Below are 26,123 nucleotides of genomic sequence, written 5' to 3' on the forward strand. Positions count from 1 at the left end.
CAGAGTTTTGGATACAGGGAGCAGAGTTTTGGATACGGGGAGCAGAGTTTTGGATAAGGGGAGCAGAGTTTTGGATACAGGGAGCAGAGTTTTGGATACCGGGAGCAGAGATTTGGACACGGGGAGCAGAGTTTTGGATACGGGGAGCAGAGTTTTGGACACGGGGAGCAGATTTTTGGATACAGGGAGCAGAGTTTTGGATATAGGGAGCAGAGTTTTGGATATAGGGAGCAGAGTTTTGGATACAGGGAGCAGAGTTTTGGATATAGGGAGCAGAGTTTTGGACACGGGGAGCAGAGTTTTGGATACAGGGAGCAGAGTTTGGGATATAGGGAGCAGAGTTTTGGACAAGGGAAGCAGAGTTTTGGATACAGGGAGCAGAGTTTTGGACACGGGGAGCAGAGTTTTGGATATAGGGAGCAGAGTTTGGGATATGGGGAGCAGAGTTTGGGATACAGGGAGCAGAGTTTTGGATACGGGGAGCAGAGTTTTGGATACGGGGAGCAGAGTTTTGGATACGGGGATCAGAGTTTTGGATGCAGGGATCAGAGTTTTGGACACAGGGATCAGAGTTTTGGATACGGTAGCAGAGTTTTGGATACGGTGAGCAGAGTTTTGGATACGGGATGCAGAGTTTTGGACACGGGGAGCAGAGTTTTGGACATGGGGATCAGAGTTTTGGATACAGGGAGCAGAGTTTTGGACACGGGGAGCAGAGTTTTGGATACGGGGAGCAGAGTTTTGGATACGGGGAGCAGAGTTTTGGATACGGGGAGCAGAGTTTTGGACAAGGGGAGTAGAGTTTTGGACACGGGGAGCAGAGTTTTGGATACTGGGAGCAGAGATTTGGATACAGGGAGCAGAGTTTTGGATACAGGGGGCAGAGTTTTGGATACAGGGAGCAGAGTTTTGGATACGGGGAGCAGTGTTTTGGATACAGGGAGCAGAGTTTTGGATACAGGGGGCAGAGTTTTGGATACAGGGGGCAGAGTTTTGGATACGGGGAGCAGAGTTTTGGATACAGGGGGCAGAGTTTTGGATACAGGGAGCAGAGTTTTGGACAAGGGGAGCAGAGTTTTGGATATAGGGAGCAGAGTTTTGGGTACAGGGAGCAGAGTTTTGGATAAAGGGAGCAGAGTTTTGGGTACAGGGAGCAGAGTTTTGGATACAGGGAGCAGAGTTTTGGATACAGGGGGCAGAGTTTTGGATACAGGGAGCAGAGTTTTGGATACGGGGAGCAGAGTTTTGGATACGGGGAGCAGAGTTTTGGACACGGGGAGCAGAGTTTTGGATACAGGGAGCAGAGTTTTGGATATAGGGAGCAGAGTTTTGGATATAGGGAGCAGAGTTTTGGATACAGGGAGCAGAGCTTTGGATATAGGGAGCAGAGTTTTGGATACGGGGAGCAGAGTTTTGGACACGGGGAGCAGAGTTTTGGATACAGGGAGCAGAGTTTTGGATATAGGGAGCAGAGTTTTGGACAAGGGAAGCAGAGTTTTGGATACAGGGAGCAGAGTTTTGGACAAGGGAAGCAGAGTTTTGGATACGGGGAGCAGAGTTTTGGACACAGGGAGCAGAGTTTTGGATATGGGGAGCAGAGTTTTGGATACGGGGATCAGAGTTTTGGATACAGGGAGCGGAGTTTTAGATGCGGGGAGCAGAGTTTGGGATACGGGGAGCACAGTTTTGGATACAGGGAGCAGAGTTTTGGACATAGGGAGCAGAGTTTTGGATACGGGGAGCAGAGTTTTGGATACGGGGTGCAGAGTTTTGGATACGGGGAGCAAAGTTTTGGATATAGGGAGCAGAGTTTTGGATACGGGGAGCAGAGTTTTGGTCACGGGGAGCAGAGTTTTGGATACGGCGATCAGAGTTTTGGATACGGCGATCAGAGTTTTGGATGCAGGGATCAGAGTTTTGGACACGGGGAGCAGTTTTGGATACGGGGAGCAGACTTTTGGACACGGGGATCAGAGTTTTGGATACGGGGAGCAGAGTTTTGGATACGGGGAGCAGAGCTTTGGACACGGGGAGCAGAGTTTTGGATACAGGGAGCAGAGTTTTGGACACGGGGATCAGAGTTTTGGATACGGGGAGCAGAGTTTTGGATACGGGGAGCAGAGTTTTGGACACGGGGAGCAGAGTTTTGGATACGGGGAGCAGAGTTTTGGATACAGGTAGCAGAGTTTTGGATGCAGGGAGCAGAGTTTTGGACAAGGGAAGCAGAGTTTTGGATACAGGGAGCAGAGTTTTGGATACAGGGAGCAGAGTTTTGGATATAGGGAGCAGAGTTTTGGACAAGGGAAGCAGAGTTTTGGATACAGGGAGCAGAGTTTTGGATACGGGGATCAGAGTTTTGGATACGGGGAGCAGAGTTTTGGATACGGGGAGCAGAGTTTGGGATACGGGGAGCACAGTTTTGGATACAGGGAGCAGAGTTTTGGACATAGGGAGCAGAGTTTTGGATACGGGGAGCAGAGTTTTGGATACGGGGATCAGAGTTTTGGACATAGGGAGCAGAGTTTTGGATACAGGGAGCAGAGTTTTGGATACGGGGAGCAAAGTTTTGGATATAGGGAGCAGAGTTTTGGATACGGGGAGCAGAGTTTTGGATACGGGGAGCAGAGTTTTGGATACGGGGATCAGAGTTTTGGATACGGGGAGCAAAGTTTTGGATACGGGGAGCAGAGTTTGGGATACGGGGAGCACAGTTTTGGATACAGGGAGCACAGTTTTGGACATAGGGAGCAGAGTTTTGGATACGGGGAGCAGAGTTTTGGATACGGGGAGCAGAGTTTTGGATACGGGGAGCAAAGTTTTGGGTACAGGGAGCAGTGTTTTGGATGCGGGGAGCAGAGTTTTGGATACGGGGAGCAGAGTTTTGGACACGGGGAGCAGAGTTTTGGATATAGGGAGCAGAGTTTGGGATATGGGGAGCAGAGTTTGGGATACAGGGAGCAGAGTTTTGGATACGGGGAGCAGAGTTTGGGATACGGGGAGCACAGTTTTGGATACAGGGAGCAGAGTTTTGGACATAGGGAGCAGAGTTTTGGATACGGGGAGCAGAGTTTTGGATACGGGGAGCAAAGTTTTGGATATAGGGAGCAGAGTTTTGGATAGGGGGAGCAGAGTTTTGGATACGGGGAGCAGAGTTTTGGATACGGGGAGCAGAGTTTTGGATACGGGGATCAGAGTTTTGGATGCAGGGATCAGAGTTTTGGATACAGGGAGCAGAATTTTGGATACGTGGAGCAGAGTTTTGGACACAGGGATCAGAGTTTTGGATACGGGTAGCAGAGTTTTGGATACGGGGAGCAGAGTTTTGGATACGGGATGCAGAGTTTTGGACACGGGGAGCAGAGTTTTGGACATGGGGATCAGAGTTTTGGATACAGGGAGCAGAGTTTTGGACACGGGGAGCAGAGTTTTGGATACGGGGAGCAGAGTTTTGGATACGGGGAGCAGAGTTTTGGATACGGGGAGCAGAGTTTTGGACAAGGGGAGTAGAGTTTTGGACACGGGGAGCAGAGTTTTGGATACTGGGAGCAGAGTTTTGGATACAGGGAGCAGAGTTTTGGATACAGGGGGCAGAGTTTTGGATACAGGGAGCAGAGTTTTGGACACGGGGAGCAGAGTTTTGGATACGGCGATCAGAGTTTTGGATACGGCGATCAGAGTTTTGGATGCAGGGATCAGAGTTTTGGACACGGGGAGCAGTTTTGGATACGGGGAGCAGACTTTTGGACACGGGGATCAGAGTTTTGGATACGGGGAGCAGAGTTTTGGATACGGGGAGCAGAGCTTTGGACACGGGGAGCAGAGTTTTGGATACAGGGAGCAGAGTTTTGGACACGGGGATCAGAGTTTTGGATACGGGGAGCAGAGTTTTGGATACGGGGAGCAGAGTTTTGGACACGGGGAGCAGAGTTTTGGATACGGGGAGCAGAGTTTTGGATACAGGGAGCAGAGTTTTGGATGCAGGGAGCAGAGTTTTGGACAAGGGAAGCAGAGTTTTGGATACAGGGAGCAGAGTTTTGGATACAGGGAGCAGAGTTTTGGATATAGGGAGCAGAGTTTTGGACAAGGGAAGCAGAGTTTTGGATACAGGGAGCAGAGTTTTGGATACGGGGATCAGAGTTTTGGATACGGGGAGCAGAGTTTTGGTTACGGGGAGCAGAGTTTGGGATACGGGGAGCACAGTTTTGGATACAGGGAGCAGAGTTTTGGACATAGGGAGCAGAGTTTTGGATACGGGGAGCAGAGTTTTGGATACGGGGATCAGAGTTTTGGACATAGGGAGCAGAGTTTTGGATACAGGGAGCAGAGTTTTGGATATGGGGAGCAGAGTTTTGGATATAGGGGGCAGAGTTTTGGATACAGGGAGCAGAGTTTTGGATACGGGGAGCAGAGTTTTGGATAAGGGGAGCAGAGTTTTGGATACAGGGAGCAGAGTTTTGGATACCGGGAGCAGAGATTTGGACACGGGGAGCAGAGTTTTGGATACGGGGAGCAGAGTTTTGGACACGGGGAGCAGATTTTTGGATACAGGGAGCAGAGTTTTGGATATAGGGAGCAGAGTTTTGGATATAGGGAGCAGAGTTTTGGATACAGGGAGCAGAGTTTTGGATATAGGGAGCAGAGTTTTGGATACGGGGAGCAGAGTTTTGGACACGGGGAGCAGAGTTTTGGATACAGGGAGCAGAGTTTGGGATATAGGGAGCAGAGTTTTGGACAAGGGAAGCAGAGTTTTGGATACAGGGAGCAGAGTTTTGGACACGGGGAGCAGAGTTTTGGATATAGGGAGCAGAGTTTGGGATATGGGGAGCAGAGTTTGGGATACAGGGAGCAGAGTTTTGGATACGGGGAGCAGAGTTTTGGATACGGGGAGCAGAGTTTTGGATACGGGGATCAGAGTTTTGGATGCAGGGATCAGAGTTTTGGACACAGGGATCAGAGTTTTGGATACGGTAGCAGAGTTTTGGATACGGTGAGCAGAGTTTTGGATACGGGATGCAGAGTTTTGGACACGGGGAGCAGAGTTTTGGACATGGGGATCAGAGTTTTGGATACAGGGAGCAGAGTTTTGGACACGGGGAGCAGAGTTTTGGATACGGGGAGCAGAGTTTTGGATACGGGGAGCAGAGTTTTGGATACGGGGAGCAGAGTTTTGGACAAGGGGAGTAGAGTTTTGGACACGGGGAGCAGAGTTTTGGATACTGGGAGCAGAGATTTGGATACAGGGAGCAGAGTTTTGGATACAGGGGGCAGAGTTTTGGATACAGGGAGCAGAGTTTTGGATACGGGGAGCAGTGTTTTGGATACAGGGAGCAGAGTTTTGGATACAGGGGGCAGAGTTTTGGATACAGGGGGCAGAGTTTTGGATACGGGGAGCAGAGTTTTGGATACAGGGGGCAGAGTTTTGGATACAGGGAGCAGAGTTTTGGACAAGGGGAGCAGAGTTTTGGATATAGGGAGCAGAGTTTTGGGTACAGGGAGCAGAGTTTTGGATAAAGGGAGCAGAGTTTTGGGTACAGGGAGCAGAGTTTTGGATACAGGGAGCAGAGTTTTGGATACAGGGGGCAGAGTTTTGGATACAGGGAGCAGAGTTTTGGATACGGGGAGCAGAGTTTTGGATACGGGGAGCAGAGTTTTGGACACGGGGAGCAGAGTTTTGGATACAGGGAGCAGAGTTTTGGATATAGGGAGCAGAGTTTTGGATATAGGGAGCAGAGTTTTGGATACAGGGAGCAGAGCTTTGGATATAGGGAGCAGAGTTTTGGATACGGGGAGCAGAGTTTTGGACACGGGGAGCAGAGTTTTGGATACAGGGAGCAGAGTTTTGGATATAGGGAGCAGAGTTTTGGACAAGGGAAGCAGAGTTTTGGATACAGGGAGCAGAGTTTTGGACAAGGGAAGCAGAGTTTTGGATACGGGGAGCAGAGTTTTGGACACAGGGAGCAGAGTTTTGGATATGGGGAGCAGAGTTTTGGATACGGGGATCAGAGTTTTGGATACAGGGAGCGGAGTTTTAGATGCGGGGAGCAGAGTTTTGGACATAGGGAGCAGAGTTTTCGATACGGGGAGCAGAGTTTTGGATACGGGGTGCAGAGTTTTGGATACGGGGAGCAAAGTTTTGGATATAGGGAGCAGAGTTTTGGATACGGGGAGCAGAGTTTTGGTCACGGGGAGCAGAGTTTTGGATACGGCGATCAGAGTTTTGGATACGGCGATCAGAGTTTTGGATGCAGGGATCAGAGTTTTGGACACGGGGAGCAGTTTTGGATACGGGGAGCAGACTTTTGGACACGGGGATCAGAGTTTTGCATACGGGGTGCAGAGTTTTGGATACGGGGAGCAGAGCTTTGGACACGGGGAGCAGAGTTTTGGATACAGGGAGCAGAGTTTTGGACACGGGGATCAGAGTTTTGGATACGGGGAGCAGAGTTTTGGATACGGGGAGCAGAGTTTTGGACACGGGGAGCAGAGTTTTGGATACGGGGAGCAGAGTTTTGGATACAGGTAGCAGAGTTTTGGATGCAGGGAGCAGAGTTTTGGACAAGGGAAGCAGAGTTTTGGATACAGGGAGCAGAGTTTTGGATACAGGGAGCAGAGTTTTGGATATAGGGAGCAGAGTTTTGGACAAGGGAAGCAGAGTTTTGGATACAGGGAGCAGAGTTTTGGATACGGGGATCAGAGTTTTGGATACGGGGAGCAGAGTTTTGGATACGGGGAGCAGAGTTTGGGATACGGGGAGCACAGTTTTGGATACAGGGAGCAGAGTTTTGGACATAGGGAGCAGAGTTTTGGATACGGGGAGCAGAGTTTTGGATACGGGGATCAGAGTTTTGGACATAGGGAGCAGAGTTTTGGATACAGGGAGCAGAGTTTTGGATACGGGGAGCAAAGTTTTGGATATAGGGAGCAGAGTTTTGGATACGGGGAGCAGAGTTTTGGATACGGGGAGCAGAGTTTTGGATACGGGGATCAGAGTTTTGGATACGGGGAGCAAAGTTTTGGATACGGGGAGCAGAGTTTGGGATACGGGGAGCACAGTTTTGGATACAGGGAGCACAGTTTTGGACATAGGGAGCAGAGTTTTGGATACGGGGAGCAGAGTTTTGGATACGGGGAGCAGAGTTTTGGATACGGGGAGCAAAGTTTTGGATACAGGGAGCAGTGTTTTGGATGCGGGGAGCAGAGTTTTGGATACGGGGAGCAGAGTTTTGGACACGGGGAGCAGAGTTTTGGATATAGGGAGCAGAGTTTGGGATATGGGGAGCAGAGTTTGGGATACAGGGAGCAGAGTTTTGGATACGGGGAGCAGAGTTTGGGATACGGGGAGCACAGTTTTGGATACAGGGAGCAGAGTTTTGGACATAGGGAGCAGAGTTTTGGATACGGGGAGCAGAGTTTTGGATACGGGGAGCAAAGTTTTGGATATAGGGAGCAGAGTTTTGGATAGGGGGAGCAGAGTTTTGGATACGGGGAGCAGAGTTTTGGATACGGGGAGCAGAGTTTTGGATACGGGGATCAGAGTTTTGGATGCAGGGATCAGAGTTTTGGATACAGGGAGCAGAATTTTGGATACGTGGAGCAGAGTTTTGGACACAGGGATCAGAGTTTTGGATACGGGTAGCAGAGTTTTGGATACGGGGAGCAGAGTTTTGGATACGGGATGCAGAGTTTTGGACACGGGGAGCAGAGTTTTGGACATGGGGATCAGAGTTTTGGATACAGGGAGCAGAGTTTTGGACACGGGGAGCAGAGTTTTGGATACGGGGAGCAGAGTTTTGGATACGGGGAGCAGAGTTTTGGATACGGGGAGCAGAGTTTTGGACAAGGGGAGTAGAGTTTTGGACACGGGGAGCAGAGTTTTGGATACTGGGAGCAGAGTTTTGGATACAGGGAGCAGAGTTTTGGATACAGGGGGCAGAGTTTTGGATACAGGGAGCAGAGTTTTGGATACGGGGAGCAGTGTTTTGGATACAGGGAGCAGAGTTTTGGATACTGGGGGCAGAGTTTTGGATACAGGGAGCAGAGTTTTGGATACGGGGAGCAGTGTTTTGGATACAGGGAGCAGAGTTTTGGATACAGGGGGCAGAGTTTTGGATACGGGGAGCAGAGTTTTGGATACAGGGGGCAGAGTTTTGGATACAGGGAGCAGAGTTTTGGACAAGGGGAGCAGAGTTTTGGATATAGGGAGCAGAGTTTTGGGTACAGGGAGCAGAGTTTTGGATAAAGGGAGCAGAGTTTTGGGTACAGGGAGCAGAGTTTTGGATACAGGGAGCAGAGTTTTGGATACAGGGGGCAGAGTTTTGGATACGGGGATCAGAGTTTTGGACACGGGGAGCAGAGTTTTGGATACGGGGAGCAGAGTTTTGGATACGGGGAGCAGAGTTTTGGACACGGGGAGCAGAGTTTTGGATACAGGGAGCAGAGTTTTGGATATAGGGAGCAGAGTTTTGGATATAGGGAGCAGAGTTTTGGATACAGGGAGCAGAGCTTTGGATATAGGGAGCAGAGTTTTGGATACGGGGAGCAGAGTTTTGGATACGGGGAGCAGAGTTTTGGACACGGGGAGCAGAGTTTTGGATACAGGGAGCAGAGTTTTGGATATAGGGAGCAGAGTTTTGGATATAGGGAGCAGAGTTTTGGATACAGGGAGCAGAGCTTTGGATATAGGGAGCAGAGTTTTGGATACGGGGAGCAGAGTTTTGGACACGGGGAGCAGAGTTTTGGATACAGGGAGCAGAGTTTTGGATATAGGGAGCAGAGTTTTGGACAAGGGAAGCAGAGTTTTGGATACAGGGAGCAGAGTTTTGGACAAGGGAAGCAGAGTTTTGGATACGGGGAGCAGAGTTTTGGACACAGGGAGCAGAGTTTTGGATATGGGGAGCAGAGTTTTGGATACGGGGATCAGAGTTTTGGATACAGGGAGCGGAGTTTTAGATGCGGGGAGCAGAGTTTGGGATACGGGGAGCACAGTTTTGGATACAGGGAGCAGAGTTTTGGACATAGGGAGCAGAGTTTTGGATACGGGGAGCAGAGTTTTGGATACGGGGTGCAGAGTTTTGGATACGGGGAGCAAAGTTTTGGATATAGGGAGCAGAGTTTTGGATACGGGGAGCAGAGTTTTGGTCACGGGGAGCAGAGTTTTGGATACGGCGATCAGATTTTTGGATACGGCGATCAGAGTTTTGGATGCAGGGATCAGAGTTTTGGACACGGGGAGCAGAGTTTTGGATACGGGGAGCAGACTTTTGGACACGGGGATCAGAGTTTTGGATACGGGGAGCAGAGTTTTGGATACGGGGAGCAGAGCTTTGGACACGGGGAGCAGAGTTTTGGATACAGGGAGCAGAGTTTTGGACACGGGGATCAGAGTTTTGGATACGGGGAGCAGAGTTTTGGATACGGGGAGCAGAGTTTTGGATACGGGGAGCACAGTTTTGGATAGAGGGAGCAGAGTTTTGGACATAGGGAGCAGAGTTTTGGATACGGGGAGCAGAGTTTTGGATACGGGGAGCAGAGTTTTGGATACGGGGAGCAAAGTTTTGGATACAGGGAGCAGTGTTTTGGATGCGGGGAGCAGAGTTTTGGATACGGGGAGCAGAGTTTTGGACACGGGGAGCAGAGTTTTGGATATAGGGAGCAGAGTTTGGGATATGGGGAGCAGAGTTTGGGATACAGGGAGCAGAGTTTTGGATACGGGGAGCAGAGTTTGGGATACGGGGAGCACAGTTTTGGATACAGGGAGCAGAGTTTTGGACATAGGGAGCAGAGTTTTGGATACGGGGAGCAGAGTTTTGGATACGGGGAGCAAAGTTTTGGATATAGGGAGCAGAGTTTTGGATACGGGGAGCAGAGTTTTGGATACGGGGAGCAGAGTTTTGGATACGGGGAGCAGAGTTTTGGATACGGGGAGCAGAGTTTTGGATGCAGGGATCAGAGTTTTGGATACAGGGAGCAGAATTTTGGATACGTGGAGCAGAGTTTTGGACACAGGGATCAGAGTTTTGGATACGGGTAGCAGAGTTTTGGATACGGGGAGCAGAGTTTTGGATACGGGATGCAGAGTTTTGGACACGGGGAGCAGAGTTTTGGACATGGGGATCAGAGTTTTGGATACAGGGAGCAGAGTTTTGGACACGGGGAGCAGAGTTTTGGATACGGGGAGCAGAGTTTTGGATACGGGGAGCAGAGTTTTGGATACGGGGAGCAGAGTTTTGGACAAGGGGAGTAGAGTTTTGGACACGGGGAGCAGAGTTTTGGATACTGGGAGCAGAGTTTTGGATACAGGGAGCAGAGTTTTGGATAAAGGGGGCAGAGTTTTGGATACAGGGAGCAGAGTTTTGGATACGGGGAGCAGTGTTTTGGATACAGGGAGCAGAGTTTTGGATACAGGGGGCAGAGTTTTGGATACAGGGAGCAGAGTTTTGGATACGGGGACCAGTGTTTTGGATACAGGGAGCAGAGTTTTGGATACAGGGGGCAGAGTTTTGGATATGGGGAGCAGAGTTTTGGATACAGGGAGCAGAGTTTTGGACAAGGGGAGCAGAGTTTTGGATATAGGGAGCAGAGTTTTGGGTACAGGGAGCAGAGTTTTGGATAAAGGGAGCAGAGTTTTGGGTACAGGGAGCAGAGTTTTGGATACAGGGAGCAGAGTTTTGGATACAGGGGGCAGAGTTTTGGATACGGGGATCAGAGTTTTGGATACGGGGAGCAGAGTTTTGGACAAGGGGAGTAGAGTTTTGGACACGGGGAGCAGAGTTTTGGATACTGGGAGCAGAGTTTTGGATACAGGGAGCAGAGTTTTGGATACAGGGGGCAGAGTTTTGGATACAGGGAGCAGAGTTTTGGATACGGGGAGCAGTGTTTTGGATACAGGGAGCAGAGTTTTGGATACTGGGGGCAGAGTTTTGGATACAGGGAGCAGAGTTTTGGATACGGGGAGCAGTGTTTTGGATACAGGGAGCAGAGTTTTGGATACAGGGGGCAGAGTTTTGGATACGGGGAGCAGAGTTTTGGATACAGGGGGCAGAGTTTTGGATACAGGGAGCAGAGTTTTGGACAAGGGGAGCAGAGTTTTGGATATAGGGAGCAGAGTTTTGGGTACAGGGAGCAGAGTTTTGGATAAAGGGAGCAGAGTTTTGGGTACAGGGAGCAGAGTTTTGGATACAGGGAGCAGAGTTTTGGATACAGGGGGCAGAGTTTTGGATACGGGGATCAGAGTTTTGGACACGGGGAGCAGAGTTTTGGATACGGGGAGCAGAGTTTTGGATACGGGGAGCAGAGTTTTGGACACGGGGAGCAGAGTTTTGGATACAGGGAGCAGAGTTTTGGATATAGGGAGCAGAGTTTTGGATATAGGGAGCAGAGTTTTGGATACAGGGAGCAGAGCTTTGGATATAGGGAGCAGAGTTTTGGATACGGGGAGCAGAGTTTTGGATACGGGGAGCAGAGTTTTGGACACGGGGAGCAGAGTTTTGGATACAGGGAGCAGAGTTTTGGATATAGGGAGCAGAGTTTTGGATATAGGGAGCAGAGTTTTGGATACAGGGAGCAGAGCTTTGGATATAGGGAGCAGAGTTTTGGATACGGGGAGCAGAGTTTTGGACACGGGGAGCAGAGTTTTGGATACAGGGAGCAGAGTTTTGGATATAGGGAGCAGAGTTTTGGACAAGGGAAGCAGAGTTTTGGATACAGGGAGCAGAGTTTTGGACAAGGGAAGCAGAGTTTTGGATACGGGGAGCAGAGTTTTGGACACAGGGAGCAGAGTTTTGGATATGGGGAGCAGAGTTTTGGATACGGGGATCAGAGTTTTGGATACAGGGAGCGGAGTTTTAGATGCGGGGAGCAGAGTTTGGGATACGGGGAGCACAGTTTTGGATACAGGGAGCAGAGTTTTGGACATAGGGAGCAGAGTTTTGGATACGGGGAGCAGAGTTTTGGATACGGGGTGCAGAGTTTTGGATACGGGGAGCAAAGTTTTGGATATAGGGAGCAGAGTTTTGGATACGGGGAGCAGAGTTTTGGTCACGGGGAGCAGAGTTTTGGATACGGCGATCAGATTTTTGGATACGGCGATCAGAGTTTTGGATGCAGGGATCAGAGTTTTGGACACGGGGAGCAGAGTTTTGGATACGGGGAGCAGACTTTTGGACACGGGGATCAGAGTTTTGGATACGGGGAGCAGAGTTTTGGATACGGGGAGCAGAGCTTTGGACACGGGGAGCAGAGTTTTGGATACAGGGAGCAGAGTTTTGGACACGGGGATCAGAGTTTTGGATACGGGGAGCAGAGTTTTGGATACGGGGAGCAGAGTTTTGGATACGGGGAGCACAGTTTTGGATAGAGGGAGCAGAGTTTTGGACATAGGGAGCAGAGTTTTGGATACGGGGAGCAGAGTTTTGGATACGGGGAGCAGAGTTTTGGATACGGGGAGCAAAGTTTTGGATACAGGGAGCAGTGTTTTGGATGCGGGGAGCAGAGTTTTGGATACGGGGAGCAGAGTTTTGGACACGGGGAGCAGAGTTTTGGATATAGGGAGCAGAGTTTGGGATATGGGGAGCAGAGTTTGGGATACAGGGAGCAGAGTTTTGGATACGGGGAGCAGAGTTTGGGATACGGGGAGCACAGTTTTGGATACAGGGAGCAGAGTTTTGGACATAGGGAGCAGAGTTTTGGATACGGGGAGCAGAGTTTTGGATACGGGGAGCAAAGTTTTGGATATAGGGAGCAGAGTTTTGGATACGGGGAGCAGAGTTTTGGATACGGGGAGCAGAGTTTTGGATAAGGGGAGCAGAGTTTTGGATACGGGGAGCAGAGTTTTGGATGCAGGGATCAGAGTTTTGGATACAGGGAGCAGAATTTTGGATACGTGGAGCAGAGTTTTGGACACAGGGATCAGAGTTTTGGATACGGGTAGCAGAGTTTTGGATACGGGGAGCAGAGTTTTGGATACGGGATGCAGAGTTTTGGACACGGGGAGCAGAGTTTTGGACATGGGGATCAGAGTTTTGGATACAGGGAGCAGAGTTTTGGACACGGGGAGCAGAGTTTTGGATACGGGGAGCAGAGTTTTGGATACGGGGAGCAGAGTTTTGGATACGGGGAGCAGAGTTTTGGACAAGGGGAGTAGAGTTTTGGACACGGGGAGCAGAGTTTTGGATACTGGGAGCAGAGTTTTGGATACAGGGAGCAGAGTTTTGGATAAAGGGGGCAGAGTTTTGGATACAGGGAGCAGAGTTTTGGATACGGGGAGCAGTGTTTTGGATACAGGGAGCAGAGTTTTGGATACAGGGGGCAGAGTTTTGGATACAGGGAGCAGAGTTTTGGATACGGGGACCAGTGTTTTGGATACAGGGAGCAGAGTTTTGGATACAGGGGGCAGAGTTTTGGATACGGGGAGCAGAGTTTTGGATACAGGGAGCAGAGTTTTGGACAAGGGGAGCAGAGTTTTGGATATAGGGAGCAGAGTTTTGGGTACAGGGAGCAGAGTTTTGGATAAAGGGAGCAGAGTTTTGGGTACAGGGAGCAGAGTTTTGGATACAGGGAGCAGAGTTTTGGATACAGGGGGCAGAGTTTTGGATACGGGGATCAGAGTTTTGGACACGGGGAGCAGAGTTTTGGATACGGGGAGCAGAGTTTTGGATACGGGGAGCAGAGTTTTGGACACGGGGAGCAGAGTTTTGGATACAGGGAGCAGAGTTTTGGATATAGGGAGCAGAGTTTTGGATATAGGGAGCAGAGTTTTGGATACAGGGAGCAGAGCTTTGGATATAGGGAGCAGAGTTTTGGATACGGGGAGCAGAGTTTTGGATACGGGGAGCAGAGTTTTGGACACGGGGAGCAGAGTTTTGGATACAGGGAGCAGTGTTTTGGATATAGGGAGCAGAGTTTTGGATATAGGGAGCAGAGTTTTGGATACAGGGAGCAGAGCTTTGGATATAGGGAGCAGAGTTTTGGATACGGGGAGCAGAGTTTTGGACACGGGGAGCAGAGTTTTGGATACAGGGAGCAGAGTTTTGGATATAGGGAGCAGAGTTTTGGACAAGGGAAGCAGAGTTTTGGATACAGGGAGCAGAGTTTTGGACAAGGGAAGCAGAGTTTTGGATACGGGGAGCAGAGTTTTGGACACAGGGAGCAGAGTTTTGGATATGGGGAGCAGAGTTTTGGATACGGGGATCAGAGTTTTGGATACAGGGAGCGGAGTTTTAGATGCGGGGAGCAGAGTTTGGGATACGGGGAGCACAGTTTTGGATACAGGGAGCAGAGTTTTGGACATAGGGAGCAGAGTTTTGGATACGGGGAGCAGAGTTTTGGATACGGGGTGCAGAGTTTTGGATACGGGGAGCAAAGTTTTGGATATAGGGAGCAGAGTTTTGGATACGGGGAGCAGAGTTTTGGTCACGGGGAGCAGAGTTTTGGATACGGCGATCAGATTTTTGGATACGGCGATCAGAGTTTTGGATGCAGGGATCAGAGTTTTGGACACGGGGAGCAGAGTTTTGGATACGGGGAGCAGACTTTTGGACACGGGGATCAGAGTTTTGGATACGGGGAGCAGAGTTTTGGATACGGGGAGCAGAGCTTTGGACACGGGGAGCAGAGTTTTGGATACATGGAGCAGAGTTTTGGACACGGGGATCAGAGTTTTGGATACGGGGAGCAGAGTTTTGGATACGGGGAGCAGAGTTTTGGACACGGGGAGCAGAGTTTTGGATACGGGGAGCAGAGTTTTGGATACAGGGAGCAGAGTTTTGGATGCAGGGAGCAGAGTTTTGGACAAGGGAAGCAGAGTTTTGGATACAGGGAGCAGAGTTTTGGATACAGGGAGCAGAGTTTTGGACATAGGGAGCAGAGTTTTGGATACGGGGAGCACAGTTTTGGATACGGGGAGCAGAGTTTTGGATACGGGGAGCAAAGTTTTGGATACAGGGAGCAGTGTTTTGGATGCGGGGAGCAGAGTTTTGGATACGGGGAGCAGAGTTTTGGACACGGGGAGCAGAGTTTTGGATATAGGGAGCAGAGTTTGGGATATGGGGAGCAGAGTTTGGGATAAAGGGAGCAGAGTTTTGGATACGGGGAGCAGAGTTTGGGATACGGGGAGCACAGTTTTGGATACAGGGAGCAGAGTTTTGGACATAGGGAGCAGAGTTTTGGATACGGGGAGCAGAGTTTTGGATACGGGGAGCAAAGTTTTGGATATAGGGAGCAGAGTTTTGGATACGGGGAGCAGAGTTTTGGATACGGGGAGCAGAGTTTTGGATACGGGGAGCAGAGTTTTGGATACGGGGATCAGAGTTTTGGATGCAGGGATCAGAGTTTTGGATACAGGGAGCAGAATTTTGGATACGTGGAGCAGAGTTTTGGACACAGGGATCAGAGTTTTGGATACGGGTAGCAGAGTTTTGGATACGGGGAGCAGAGTTTTGGATACGGGATGCAGCGTTTTGGACACGGGGAGCAGAGTTTTGGACATGGGGATCAGAGTTTTGGATACAGGGAGCAGAGTTTTGGACACGGGGAGCAGAGTTTTGGATACGGGGAGCAGAGTTTTGGATACGGGGAGCAGAGTTTTGGATACGTGGAGCAGAGTTTTGGACAAGGGGAGTAGAGTTTTGGACACGGGGAGCAGAGTTTTGGATACTGGGAGCAGAGTTTTGGATACAGGGAGCAGAGTTTTGGATAAAGGGGGCAGAGTTTTGGATACAGGGAGCAGAGTTTTGGATACGGGGAGCAGTGTTTTGGATACAGGGAGCAGAGTTTTGGATACAGGGGGCAGAGTTTTGGATACAGGGAGCAGAGTTTTGGATACAGGGGGCAGAGTTTTGGATACGGGGAGCAGAGTTTTGGATACAGGGGGCAGAGTTTTGGATACAGGGAGCAGAGTTTTGGACAAGGGGAGCAGAGTTTTGGATATAGGGAGCAGAGTTTTGGGTACAGGGAGCAGAGTTTTGGATAAAGGGAGCAGAGTTTTGGGTACAGGGAGCAGAGTTTTGGATACAGGGAGCAGAGTTTTGGATACAGGGGGCAGAGTTTTGGATACGGGGATCAGAGTTTTGGACACGGGGAGCAGAGTTTTGGATACGGGGAGCAGAGTTTTGGATACGGGGAGCAGAGTTTTGGACACGGGGAGCAGAGTTTTGGATACGGGGAGCAGAGTTTTGGATATAGGGAGCAGAGTTTTGGATATAGGGAGCAGAGTTTTGGATACAGGGAGCAGAGCTTTGGATATAGGGAGCAGAGTTTTGGATACGGGGAGCAGAGTTTTGGATACGGGGAGCAGAGTTTTGGACACGGGGAGCAGAGTTTTGGATACAGGGAGCAGAGTTTTGGATATAGGGAGCAGAGTTTTGGATATAGGGAGCAGAGTTTTGGATACAGGGAGCAGAGCTTTGGATATAGGGAGCAGAGTTTTGGATACGGGGAGCAGAGTTTTGGACACGGGGAGCAGAGTTTTGGATACAGGGAGCAGAGTTTTGGATATAGGGCGCAGAGTTTTGGACAAGGGAAGCAGAGTTTTGGATACAGGGAGCAGAGTTTTGGACAAGGGAAGCAGAGTTTTGGATACGGGGAGCAGAGTTTTGGACACAGGGAGCAGAGTTTTGGATATGGGGAGCAGAGTTTTGGATACGGGGATCAGAGTTTTGGATACAGGGAGCGGAGTTTTAGATGCGGGGAGCAGAGTTTGGGATACGGGGAGCACAGTTTTGGATACAGGGAGCAGAGTTTTGGACATAGGGAGCAGAGTTTTGGATACGGGGAGCAGAGTTTTGGATACGGGGTGCAGAGTTTTGGATACGGGGAGCAAAGTTTTGGATATAGGGAGCAGAGTTTTGGATACGGGGAGCAGAGTTTTGGTCACGGGGAGCAGACTTTTGGATACGGCGATCAGATTTTTGGATACGGCGATCAGAGTTTTGGATGCAGGGATCAGAGTTTTGGACACGGGGAGCAGAGTTTTGGATACGGGGAGCAGACTTTTGGACACGGGGATCAGAGTTTTGGATACGGGGAGCAGAGTTTTGGATACGGGGAGCAGAGCTTTGGACACGGGGAGCAGAGTTTTGGATACAGGGAGCAGAGTTTTGGACACGGGGATCAGAGTTTTGGATACGGGGAGCAGAGTTTTGGATACGGGGAGCAGAGTTTTGGACACGGGGAGCAGAGTTTTGGATACGGGGAGCAGAGTTTTGGATACAGGGAGCAGAGTTTTGGATGCAGGGAGCAGAGTTTTGGACAAGGGAAGCAGAGTTTTGGATACAGGGAGCAGAGTTTTGGATACAGGGAGCAGAGTTTTGGATATAGGGAGCAGAGTTTTGGACAAGGGAAGCAGAGTTTTGGATACAGGGAGCAGAGTTTTGGATACGGGGATCAGAGTTTTGGATACGGGGAGCAGAGTTTTGGATACGGGGAGCAGAGTTTGGGATACGGGGAGCACAGTTTTGGATACAGGGAGCAGAGTTTTGGACATAGGGAGCAGAGTTTTGTATACGGGGAGCAGAGTTTTGGATACGGGGATCAGAGTTTTGGACATAGGGAGCAGAGTTTTGGATACAGGGAGCAGAGTTTTGGATACGGGGAGCAAAGTTTTGGATATAGGGAGCAGAGTTTTGGATACGGGGAGCAGAGTTTTGGATACGGGGAGCAGAGTTTTGGATACGGGGATCAGAGTTTTGGATACGGGGATCAGAGTTTTGGATACGGGGAGCAAAGTTTTGGATACGGGGAGCAGAGTTTGGGATACGGGGAGCACAGTTTTGGATACAGGGAGCAGAGTTTTGGACATAGGGAGCAGAGTTTTGGATACGGGGAGCAGAGTTTTGGATACGGGGAGCAGAGTTTTGGATACGGGGAGCAAAGTTTTGGATACAGGGAGCAGTGTTTTGGATACGGGGAGCAGAGTTTTGGATACGGGGAGCAGAGTTTTGGATACGGGGAGCAAAGTTTTGGATGCGGGGAGCAGAGTTTTGGACACAGGGAGCAGAGTTTTGGACACAGGGAGCAGAGTTTTGGATATAGGGAGCAGAGTTTTGGACACAGGGAGCAGAGTTTTGGATATAGGGAGCAGAGTTTTGGATACTGGGAGCAGAGTTTTGGATACAGGGAGCAGAGTTTTGGACATGGGGAGCAGAGTTTTGGATACGGGGAGCAGAGTTTTGGACACAGGGAGCAGAGTTTTGGATATAGGGAGCAGAGTTTTGGATACAGGGAGCAGAGTTTTGGATACAGGGAGCAGAGTTTTGGACATGGGGAGCAGAGTTTTGGACATGGGGAGCAGAGTTTTGGATACAGGGAGCAGAGTTTTGGATACGGGGAGCAGAGTTTTGGATACGGGGAGCAGAGTTTTGGACACAGGGAGCAGTGTTTTGGATACAGGGAGCAGAGTTTTGGATATAGGGAGCAGAGTTTTGGATACAGGGAGCAGAGTTTTGGATACAGGGAGCAGAGTTTTGGACATGGGGAGCAGAGTTTTGGATACGGGGAGCAGAGTTTTGGACACGGAGCAGTGTTTTGGACATGGGGAGCAGAGTTTTGGATACGGGGAGCAGAGTTTTGGATACAGGGAGCAGAGTTTTGGATACAGGGAGCAGAGTTTTGGATACAGGGAGCAGAATTTTGGATATAGGGAGCAGAGTTTTGGATACAGGGAGCAGAGTTTTGGATACAGGGAGCAGAGTTTTGGATACGGGGAGCAGAGTTTTGGACACAGGGAGCAGAGTTTTGGATATGGGGAGCAGAGTTTTGGATACGGGGAGCAGAGTTTTGGACACGGGGAGCAGAGTTTTGGATACAGGGATCAGAATTTTGGATACGGGGAACAAAGTTTTGGATACGGGGAGCAGAGTTTTGGATACAGGGAGCAGAGTTTTGGATACAGGGAGCAGAGTTTTGGATACGGGGATCAGAGTTTTGGGTAAAGGGAGCAGAGTTTTGGATACGGGGAGTAGTGTTTTGGACACGGGGAGCAGAGTTTTGGATACAGGGAGCAGAGTTTTGGATACAGGGAGCAGAGTTTTGGATACAGGGAGCAGAGTTTTGGATACAGGGAGCAGAGTTTTGGATACGGGGAGCAGAGTTTTAGTCACGGAGCAGAGTTTTGGATACAGGGAGCAGAGTTTTGGATACAGGGAGCAGAGTTTTGGATACAGGGATCAGAGTTTTGGATACGGGGAGCAGAGTTTTAGTCACGGAGCAGAGTTTTGGATACAGGGAGCAGACTTTTGGATGAACGGAAGTTTAGGTAGGCTGGCCAGGAGGGCATTGGAATAGTCGAGTCTGGAGGTAACAAGAGCATGGATGAGGGTTTTAGCAGCAGATAGTCTGAGACAAGCGTGGAGATGTGTGATGTTATGGAGGTGGAAATAGGCGGTCTTAGAGATGGAGAGGATATGGACTTAGATGCTCAGCTCAGGGTCAAACTAGGATGATGCATGAAGTTCACCAGATCCAATATATCACCTTCAAAATGCCTGCTAGGTGAGACACCAGCACTGAGCAACACTTCACTTCTGCTGCCTCCAATACACATGGTCTGCCTCATTACACCAGTCTCAATGGCCCATATTTTCCGACCCCCATGGGTGTGTACAAGGTGTGTACCCACCCGTAGGAGCCTCGCAAGTGCCAGTTTCAGGCGTGCAAAGCGCATGCGCTGCAAACCGGCACTTCCGATCTGTCAAGAATCCTCTTGACAGATCCTCCACCTGCCCTGGAGAAGGGCCTCTGCGGGCGGAGAGTTCCACTTTCTGCAGAACCTCCGCCCGCTGAAAACCTTTAAAAATCTTAGATCTGGTAAAAGCAGGTGTTAGGCCTGCTTTTACCAGCACAAGAGTTTAAAAAAGTAAAAAAAGAATAAAAAAATTCATTCATTTATAATTTTAAAATACTTTTTAAAAAGGTAAGTTTATTATTAGCCCCATATAAAACGAATTATTTTTTTCAAAAAATTATATTTTTGTTTAAAATATTTAATTTAATGTAATTTTAACTCATTTTAAATATGTGATTTAAATTTTTTTTATTTAGGCCTAGAAATTGGGTTGAGGCGCCAAAGTGGCACCAAGTTCGCCAGGGCGCTGATTTTTGCGCAGCGTTCGGAGCATTAACGATCGTCAGAAATTCAGTTTCAGTGCCCCTAGTGGGAGACGGGGCGAGGCTGGAGGCGTGCCCCGTCCCTCTTAGGGCGCTGAAACTGAATATCGCAGCGCAACGTGCCGCAGCGCCACACGCTGCAGCACGGCACGCTGCGGTACTGCAGGCCTTCCTCCCATTGTTAAGGGGGAGGGGCCTGCAACAGCGCGATCCCCGATCGCGAGTGCCGGCAAAAGAGTCCGGCACCGAGGAGAAGTGCCGGGCTCTCGGGAAACAGCCGGCAATGCCGCGGGGGGTGGTCAGGAGGCCGGGGATGGAGGTGCTGGCAAGCGGCCGCCGAAGAAGGCGGCCGTCCCGCACCTCCAGCTTAACTTACGCCACTGCCGGCACAGCAAGGCCCCGTGAACCGGGTGCGGGTAGCGAACGGCGCTACAGCGGCGTTCGCTACCAAATATCGCGATCGGGGCGCTAATGGGGCACTGCGCACACCGATGACATCATCGGTGGCGGCGCAGCGCAACAGGCTAACGCCACCATTAGCGCCCCCGCTGAATATCGCGGGAGGCGCGGCCAGTGGTGCTACAGCCACTGGCTGCCCTCTTTAGGCTCTAATAGGTGGCGCTACATATCCAATTTCTCCCCCTTAATGTTTTAGTGTGTTTTTTGAGTGATCCTCATTCATACTTTTGACCGATCTAAGCAGAGAGACCTGTCAAAAGTGTGCAGGGGGATTCCCTTCTTTGATTGGTTCCCCACGTGATCCCAGGGATGCTTGCGCACTGCCTGCACCCCAGGGATACCTGGGCTTCTGCGCGCACGCACCAGGGGAGGCCCAGGATCGGAAGTCTCGGGACCTACGGAGCCAGCAGGTAGGTTCATAGATTTTTTCCACATCGGAGGCATCCGCACGCAGGAAGCCTCCGATCGGAAAATCCAAGCCAATATGTTTTCCTCTCAATCTCCATGTTAGAAGAGAGGAATATTTAAATATATAATTTTGTAAGGGGAACCTACAGTTTACTGTAACAGGCTGACTTTAATCTCAAGGTGATCTGTACAAGAACAATTCAGATTTTATTCATTATCGGGATGTGGGCCTCAGTGATAAGGTTGCATTCACAGTTTATCACTAGTTGCCCACAGAATGTGGTGGTGGGCTTTCTTCTTTGAACCACTACAATGGGACAGTTTGATACAACTGAGTGGTTTGTTTGGCCACTTCAGAGGGCTGTTAAGAGTTAACCACGCTGATGTGGGACTGGGATCACATATAGGGCAGACCAGGTGAGGACGGCAGGTTTCCATCCCTGAAGGATATTAGTGAGCTAAGTGCGTTTTTTACGAAAATTCGACACCTTCATGATCACTTTTACTGATACCAGCTTTTTCTTCATTTCCAGATTTTTTTTAAACTAAAATGTCTTCTTTTAGGATTTCTGAAGCGAAATTAATCCCAAAGGAGATCTCTGGAAGCAAGCTTCACTATTGGAGACAAACAAAAGAGCTTCTCTATTTCAAACTATGAAGAAAGTGGTCATTGAGACATGGTAGATACCTTCTCAAACCTCTTCAGTCCCTTCCGCTAGTTAACTACAAGGTGTGGCTGGTTTCTTTTGTGAATATTGCGTTGACCAGCGGGAGGGGTATTAGATCTGAAAAAGTGAACGTGTTTCCATATCTGGCGCCCAGTATTACAGGATAGATTCAGCCCTAAACTCAAAAGAGCAACCTGTGCTACACTGACATTTTCCATTTCCCACAGCAGCCGTTCCCGTGGCCTTTCTGCGTACGACTACCAGTTTAGTGACAAGTGGTCCATTCCTACAAGGCTGCTGGTTGAGATTACCCAGATTTATTCCACATAAAATCCTTACACCCAACAGATTACAATAGACTTTCATCTCATCAGTCTGGGCAGGATTTGAATTACAGTTCCAGAGGTGAAAGAGGAATGTGCTAACCCATTTAACTACCTAGTCTCTCATTAGTTTTCTAACAGTGCAGCATATAGTCCCCTTCCCCCTCACCTCATTCCTGCAAAATAAGCGCTCATTAGAATGTGCCAAGAATCTACTTACATGTACGTAGTGTCAGGCTCCAGGCATCTGATTATCAAAGATATCGAGTTTGACACCTTGTCTGGAACTTTTCCCAACATCACACAGGGAGTCTTGGATCCAGAGGCAATGTCATCTACGAAACTCAGCACTGATTCTGCAGAGAGAGGGACAGCGAAGAATAAAAAACACTTCTGCCTGAGTCCAGAGTTCATGGAGCTGAATTTATTGATCAAGCAACAGCCGCCTGAGTGACATCGCCCAGCGCGGCTCAGTTAAGTATTTTCCGCTGAAGATTATGGCCATGGAAATGCCAGCAAATCAGTATGAAGAGCCCAAGTTTTATTTGGGGAGAATTGGTTAGTCCAAGCATTCAATGTACACATTGAGGTGCTCAACCTCACTGAGGGCTGGTTTTCTCCGCAGAGCCATATTTTAAAATGGCGGGGGGTGGGGGCAATGTCTTGCCCAGTTCAGTGATGCGTACAGTTTTCTGCCCTTAAAAAAAGCGGGAGGAATAGTTAAAGAATTCACTGCTGTACGTTAAGACTAACTAAGGTCTTGCTGGCGAGCTGCCACTAGAAATTGGTGCGGTTTCCCCACTGACCGATACAGGCGTGAGGGATTGGGCGCGCCTTTGGAGCTGTAGTTGTTGCAGCGACGAGCCACCGAGATGAAGAAGTTGCTTCGATATTTCTGACCAGTCATGTCTCATACAACCCTCTCTGACAGTATTCAGGCTGAAAACCACAAAACTCATCCAATCTGTAACCAACTGCACCATAACAGCAGGGTGATAGGGACAGCAGCCAGGGCAGGGGATGTGATTACAGAGAACTTACAGCACAGAAACCGTCCATTCAGCCCAAGTGGTCCATGCCGGTGTTTATGCTCCAGGCGAGCCTACTCCCACCCTAGTTCGTCTCACCCTATCAACATATCCTTCTATTCCTTTCTCCTTCATGTACTTATCTAGCTTCCCCTTAAATGCATCTAATGCTATTCAGCTCAGCTACTCCATGTGGTAGCAAGTTCCACATTGTATACCATCTACAGGTTTAGAAAGCAAAACTGTACAGTGGTGTACCGCAGAGATCGGTGCTGGGTCCCTTGCTGTTTGTAGTGTACATTAATGATTTAGATATGAATGTAGGAGGTATGATCAGTAAGTTCGCAGATGACACGAAAATTGGTGGAGTGGTAAATAGCGAGAAGGGAAGCCTTAGGCTACAGGACAATACAGACGGGTTGGTCAGATGGGCAGAACAGTGGCAAATGGAATTTAACCATGAAAAGTGTGAGGTGATGCATTTTGGGAGGACTAACAAGGCAAGGGAATACACATGAATGGTGAATGGTAGGACCCTAGGAAGGACAGAGGATCAGAGGGACCTTGGTGTGCATGTACATAGATCCCTGAAGGCAGCAGGACAGGTACATAAGGTGGTTAAAAAGGCATATGGGATACTTGCCTTCATTAGCCGAGGCACAGAATATAAGAGCAGGAGGTTATGATGAAGCGGTACAAAGCGCTAGTTAGGCCACAGCTGGAATACTGTGTGCAGTTCTAGTCGCCACAGTATAGGAAGGATGTGATTGCATTGGAGAGGGTGCAGAGGCGATTCACCAGGATATTACCTGGGCTGGAGCGTTTCAGCTATGAAGAGAGACTGGACAGGCTGGGGTTGTTTTCCTTAGAGCAGAGAAGGCTGAAGGGGGACCTGGTTGAGGTGTACAAAATTATGAGGGGCATAGATAGGGTAGATAGAAAGGAACTTTTCCCCTTAGTAGAGGGGTCAATAACCAGGGGGCATAATTTCAAGGTAAGGGGCAAGAGGTTTAGAGAGGATTTGAGGAAAAACTTTTTCACCCAGAGGGTGGTTGGAATCTGGAACTCACTGCCTGAAAGGGTGGTAGAGGCAGGAACCCTCACAACATTCAAAAAGCATTTAGATGAGCACTTGAAACGCCATAGCATACAAGGCTATGGACCAAGTGTTGGAAAATGGGATTAGAATAGATAGGGCTTGATGGCCGGTGCGAACACGATGGGCCGAAGGGCCTCTTTCTGTGCTGTATAACTCTATGACTATGAAAATATCAAACCATCAATTTTTACTTCATGTGATTATCTAAAAGATGATTTGTTGCAAAATTGGTTCCTAATACTGCATAACCACCAGTAATAGGCAGGCACTGAAGGTTAAACAAGAACACAAATTAGTTGACGTCTCAGGTAGAGACCCTTTCTCAGAGCTGAAAGATATTACAAGTGAATAGCATTTTAAAAAGGAACAGAACAGGGAAAAGGGCTGTGGGAGGGGAGGGGGGGGGGGTGTAAGCACATAATAACCACACACAGAAAAAGGCATAGAAGACCTGCAAAGTGCTAAGGTGGGGAAACAGGATCTGGTTAAATGGTAGAAGTGATATGCGCAGGAGAATAATGAGCGAAATCAAAGAAGTAAGAGTCATATACATGACAGAGTGTGAGAAGAGCTGAAGGGAAATAGATAAGTAGAACGTAAAGCATGAAATGGCCCAGGAGTCTGGTGAAAAAAAAAGGTAGGTTGACATTAAGGGTTCAGAACACCCTGCCAGCGCAGTGTTCCAACAGACGGGGTCCCCACCCAAAGCACTGACCAACTGTTCTCCCCCATCCTCTGAAACACTGACACACCCATTCTAAATTGCCAGTACCTACTGCCAGAGAGAAAATGGAAGCTATAGTTATGGTCTGAAGTTGTTAAAGCCGTGATTAAAGCCAGAGGGCTGAAGAGTGCCTCGTGGGAAAATACTGTTCCTTGAGCGTGTGTGGGGCTTCATTGGAACAGAAGCTCAAAGACAAACAGGTCAAAGTGCGAGTGGGGCAGAGAATTGAAGTGGCAAGTGACAGGGAACTCTGGGTCGCACCTGTGGATAGAACAGAGGTATTTGGCAAAGTGATCCTCTAATCCTATTTTCAGTCGTTAAAATCTAATCTGTCTACAAGTTGAATGTCAATGTATAATCCACATGTTGAGTCACACTGAAGCTCATGAATATTCATATCTTGGCACAGATTTTCTGAGATCAGCAGAAGATACACATACTTAGCGATCCACACCTACATAACACATTCACGCATGAACACACATTCCAATCAAGACTCAATTCACGCATCGGTATACACGTTGATCAATGTCCATATATCAGTGTTGCAGCAAAGCCACTGGATATCTGAGCAAATTATTGATCCTAAAGAAAGAAAGACTTGCATTTATATAGCACCTTTCATAACCACCAGATGTCCCAAAGCGCTTTACAGCCAATGAAGTACTTTTTTGAAGTGCAGTCACTGTTGTGATGTAGGAAACCTGGCAGCCAATTTGCGCACAGCAAGGTCCCGCAAACAGCAATGTGATAATGACCAGATAAACTGTTTTTCTTAAGTGATTTTGATTGAGTGATAAATAGTGGCCAGGACATCAGGGAGAACCCCCCTGCTCTTCTTCGAAATAGTGCCATGGGATCTTTTACGTCCACCTGAGAAAGCAGATGGGGCCTCGGTTTAACGTCTCATCCGAAATACGGCACCTCCAACAGGGCAGCACTCCCTCAGCACTGCACTGGAGTGTCAGCCTAGATTTTTGTGCTCAAGTATCTGGAGTGGGATTTAAGACACTCTGTGCTGAGTGGTCGGCACAGAATGTCTTAAAATGAGTGCACTTTAACAGAGTGTTGAAACTTGGGAATTTGGAGATACAGGTAGACTACCCTTTATCCGGACTTCCGAAAACCGAAACCCTCTAAAAACCGAAGGTTTTTTCGTTCAGCGTAAGTCGTGCGTACGACTTAAGCTGAACGAAAAAACCTTCGGTTTTTAGAGGGTTCCGGTTGCGGAAGTTCGGATAAAGGGTAAGTCGTACGCACGACCCCCCCCCGCGGACCCCGCCAGCCCCGACAACCGCCGACCCCGCCAGCCGC

At 49.2% G+C, this 26,123-nt stretch overlaps 1 protein-coding gene across 1 annotated transcript in view; it reads right to left on the minus strand.

The window, feature by feature from the left end:
* Window positions 1-26,123, minus strand: part of astn1 (astrotactin 1) — a 3,287,998-nt gene that overhangs the window by 225,414 nt on the left and 3,036,461 nt on the right. Inside the window, exon 18 of the mRNA XM_085982255.1 lies at window positions 22,179-22,314. Within this exon, the coding sequence (XP_085838381.1) occupies window positions 22,179-22,314 (136 nt within the window). The remainder of the gene's footprint in view (window positions 1-22,178; window positions 22,315-26,123) is intronic.

The sequence above is a fragment of the Somniosus microcephalus genome, chromosome 3, assembly GCF_052327205.1.
Source record: "Somniosus microcephalus isolate GS21.2 chromosome 3, FLI_Smic_1.0, whole genome shotgun sequence".
Classification (NCBI taxonomy): domain Eukaryota; kingdom Metazoa; phylum Chordata; class Chondrichthyes; order Squaliformes; family Somniosidae; genus Somniosus; species Somniosus microcephalus.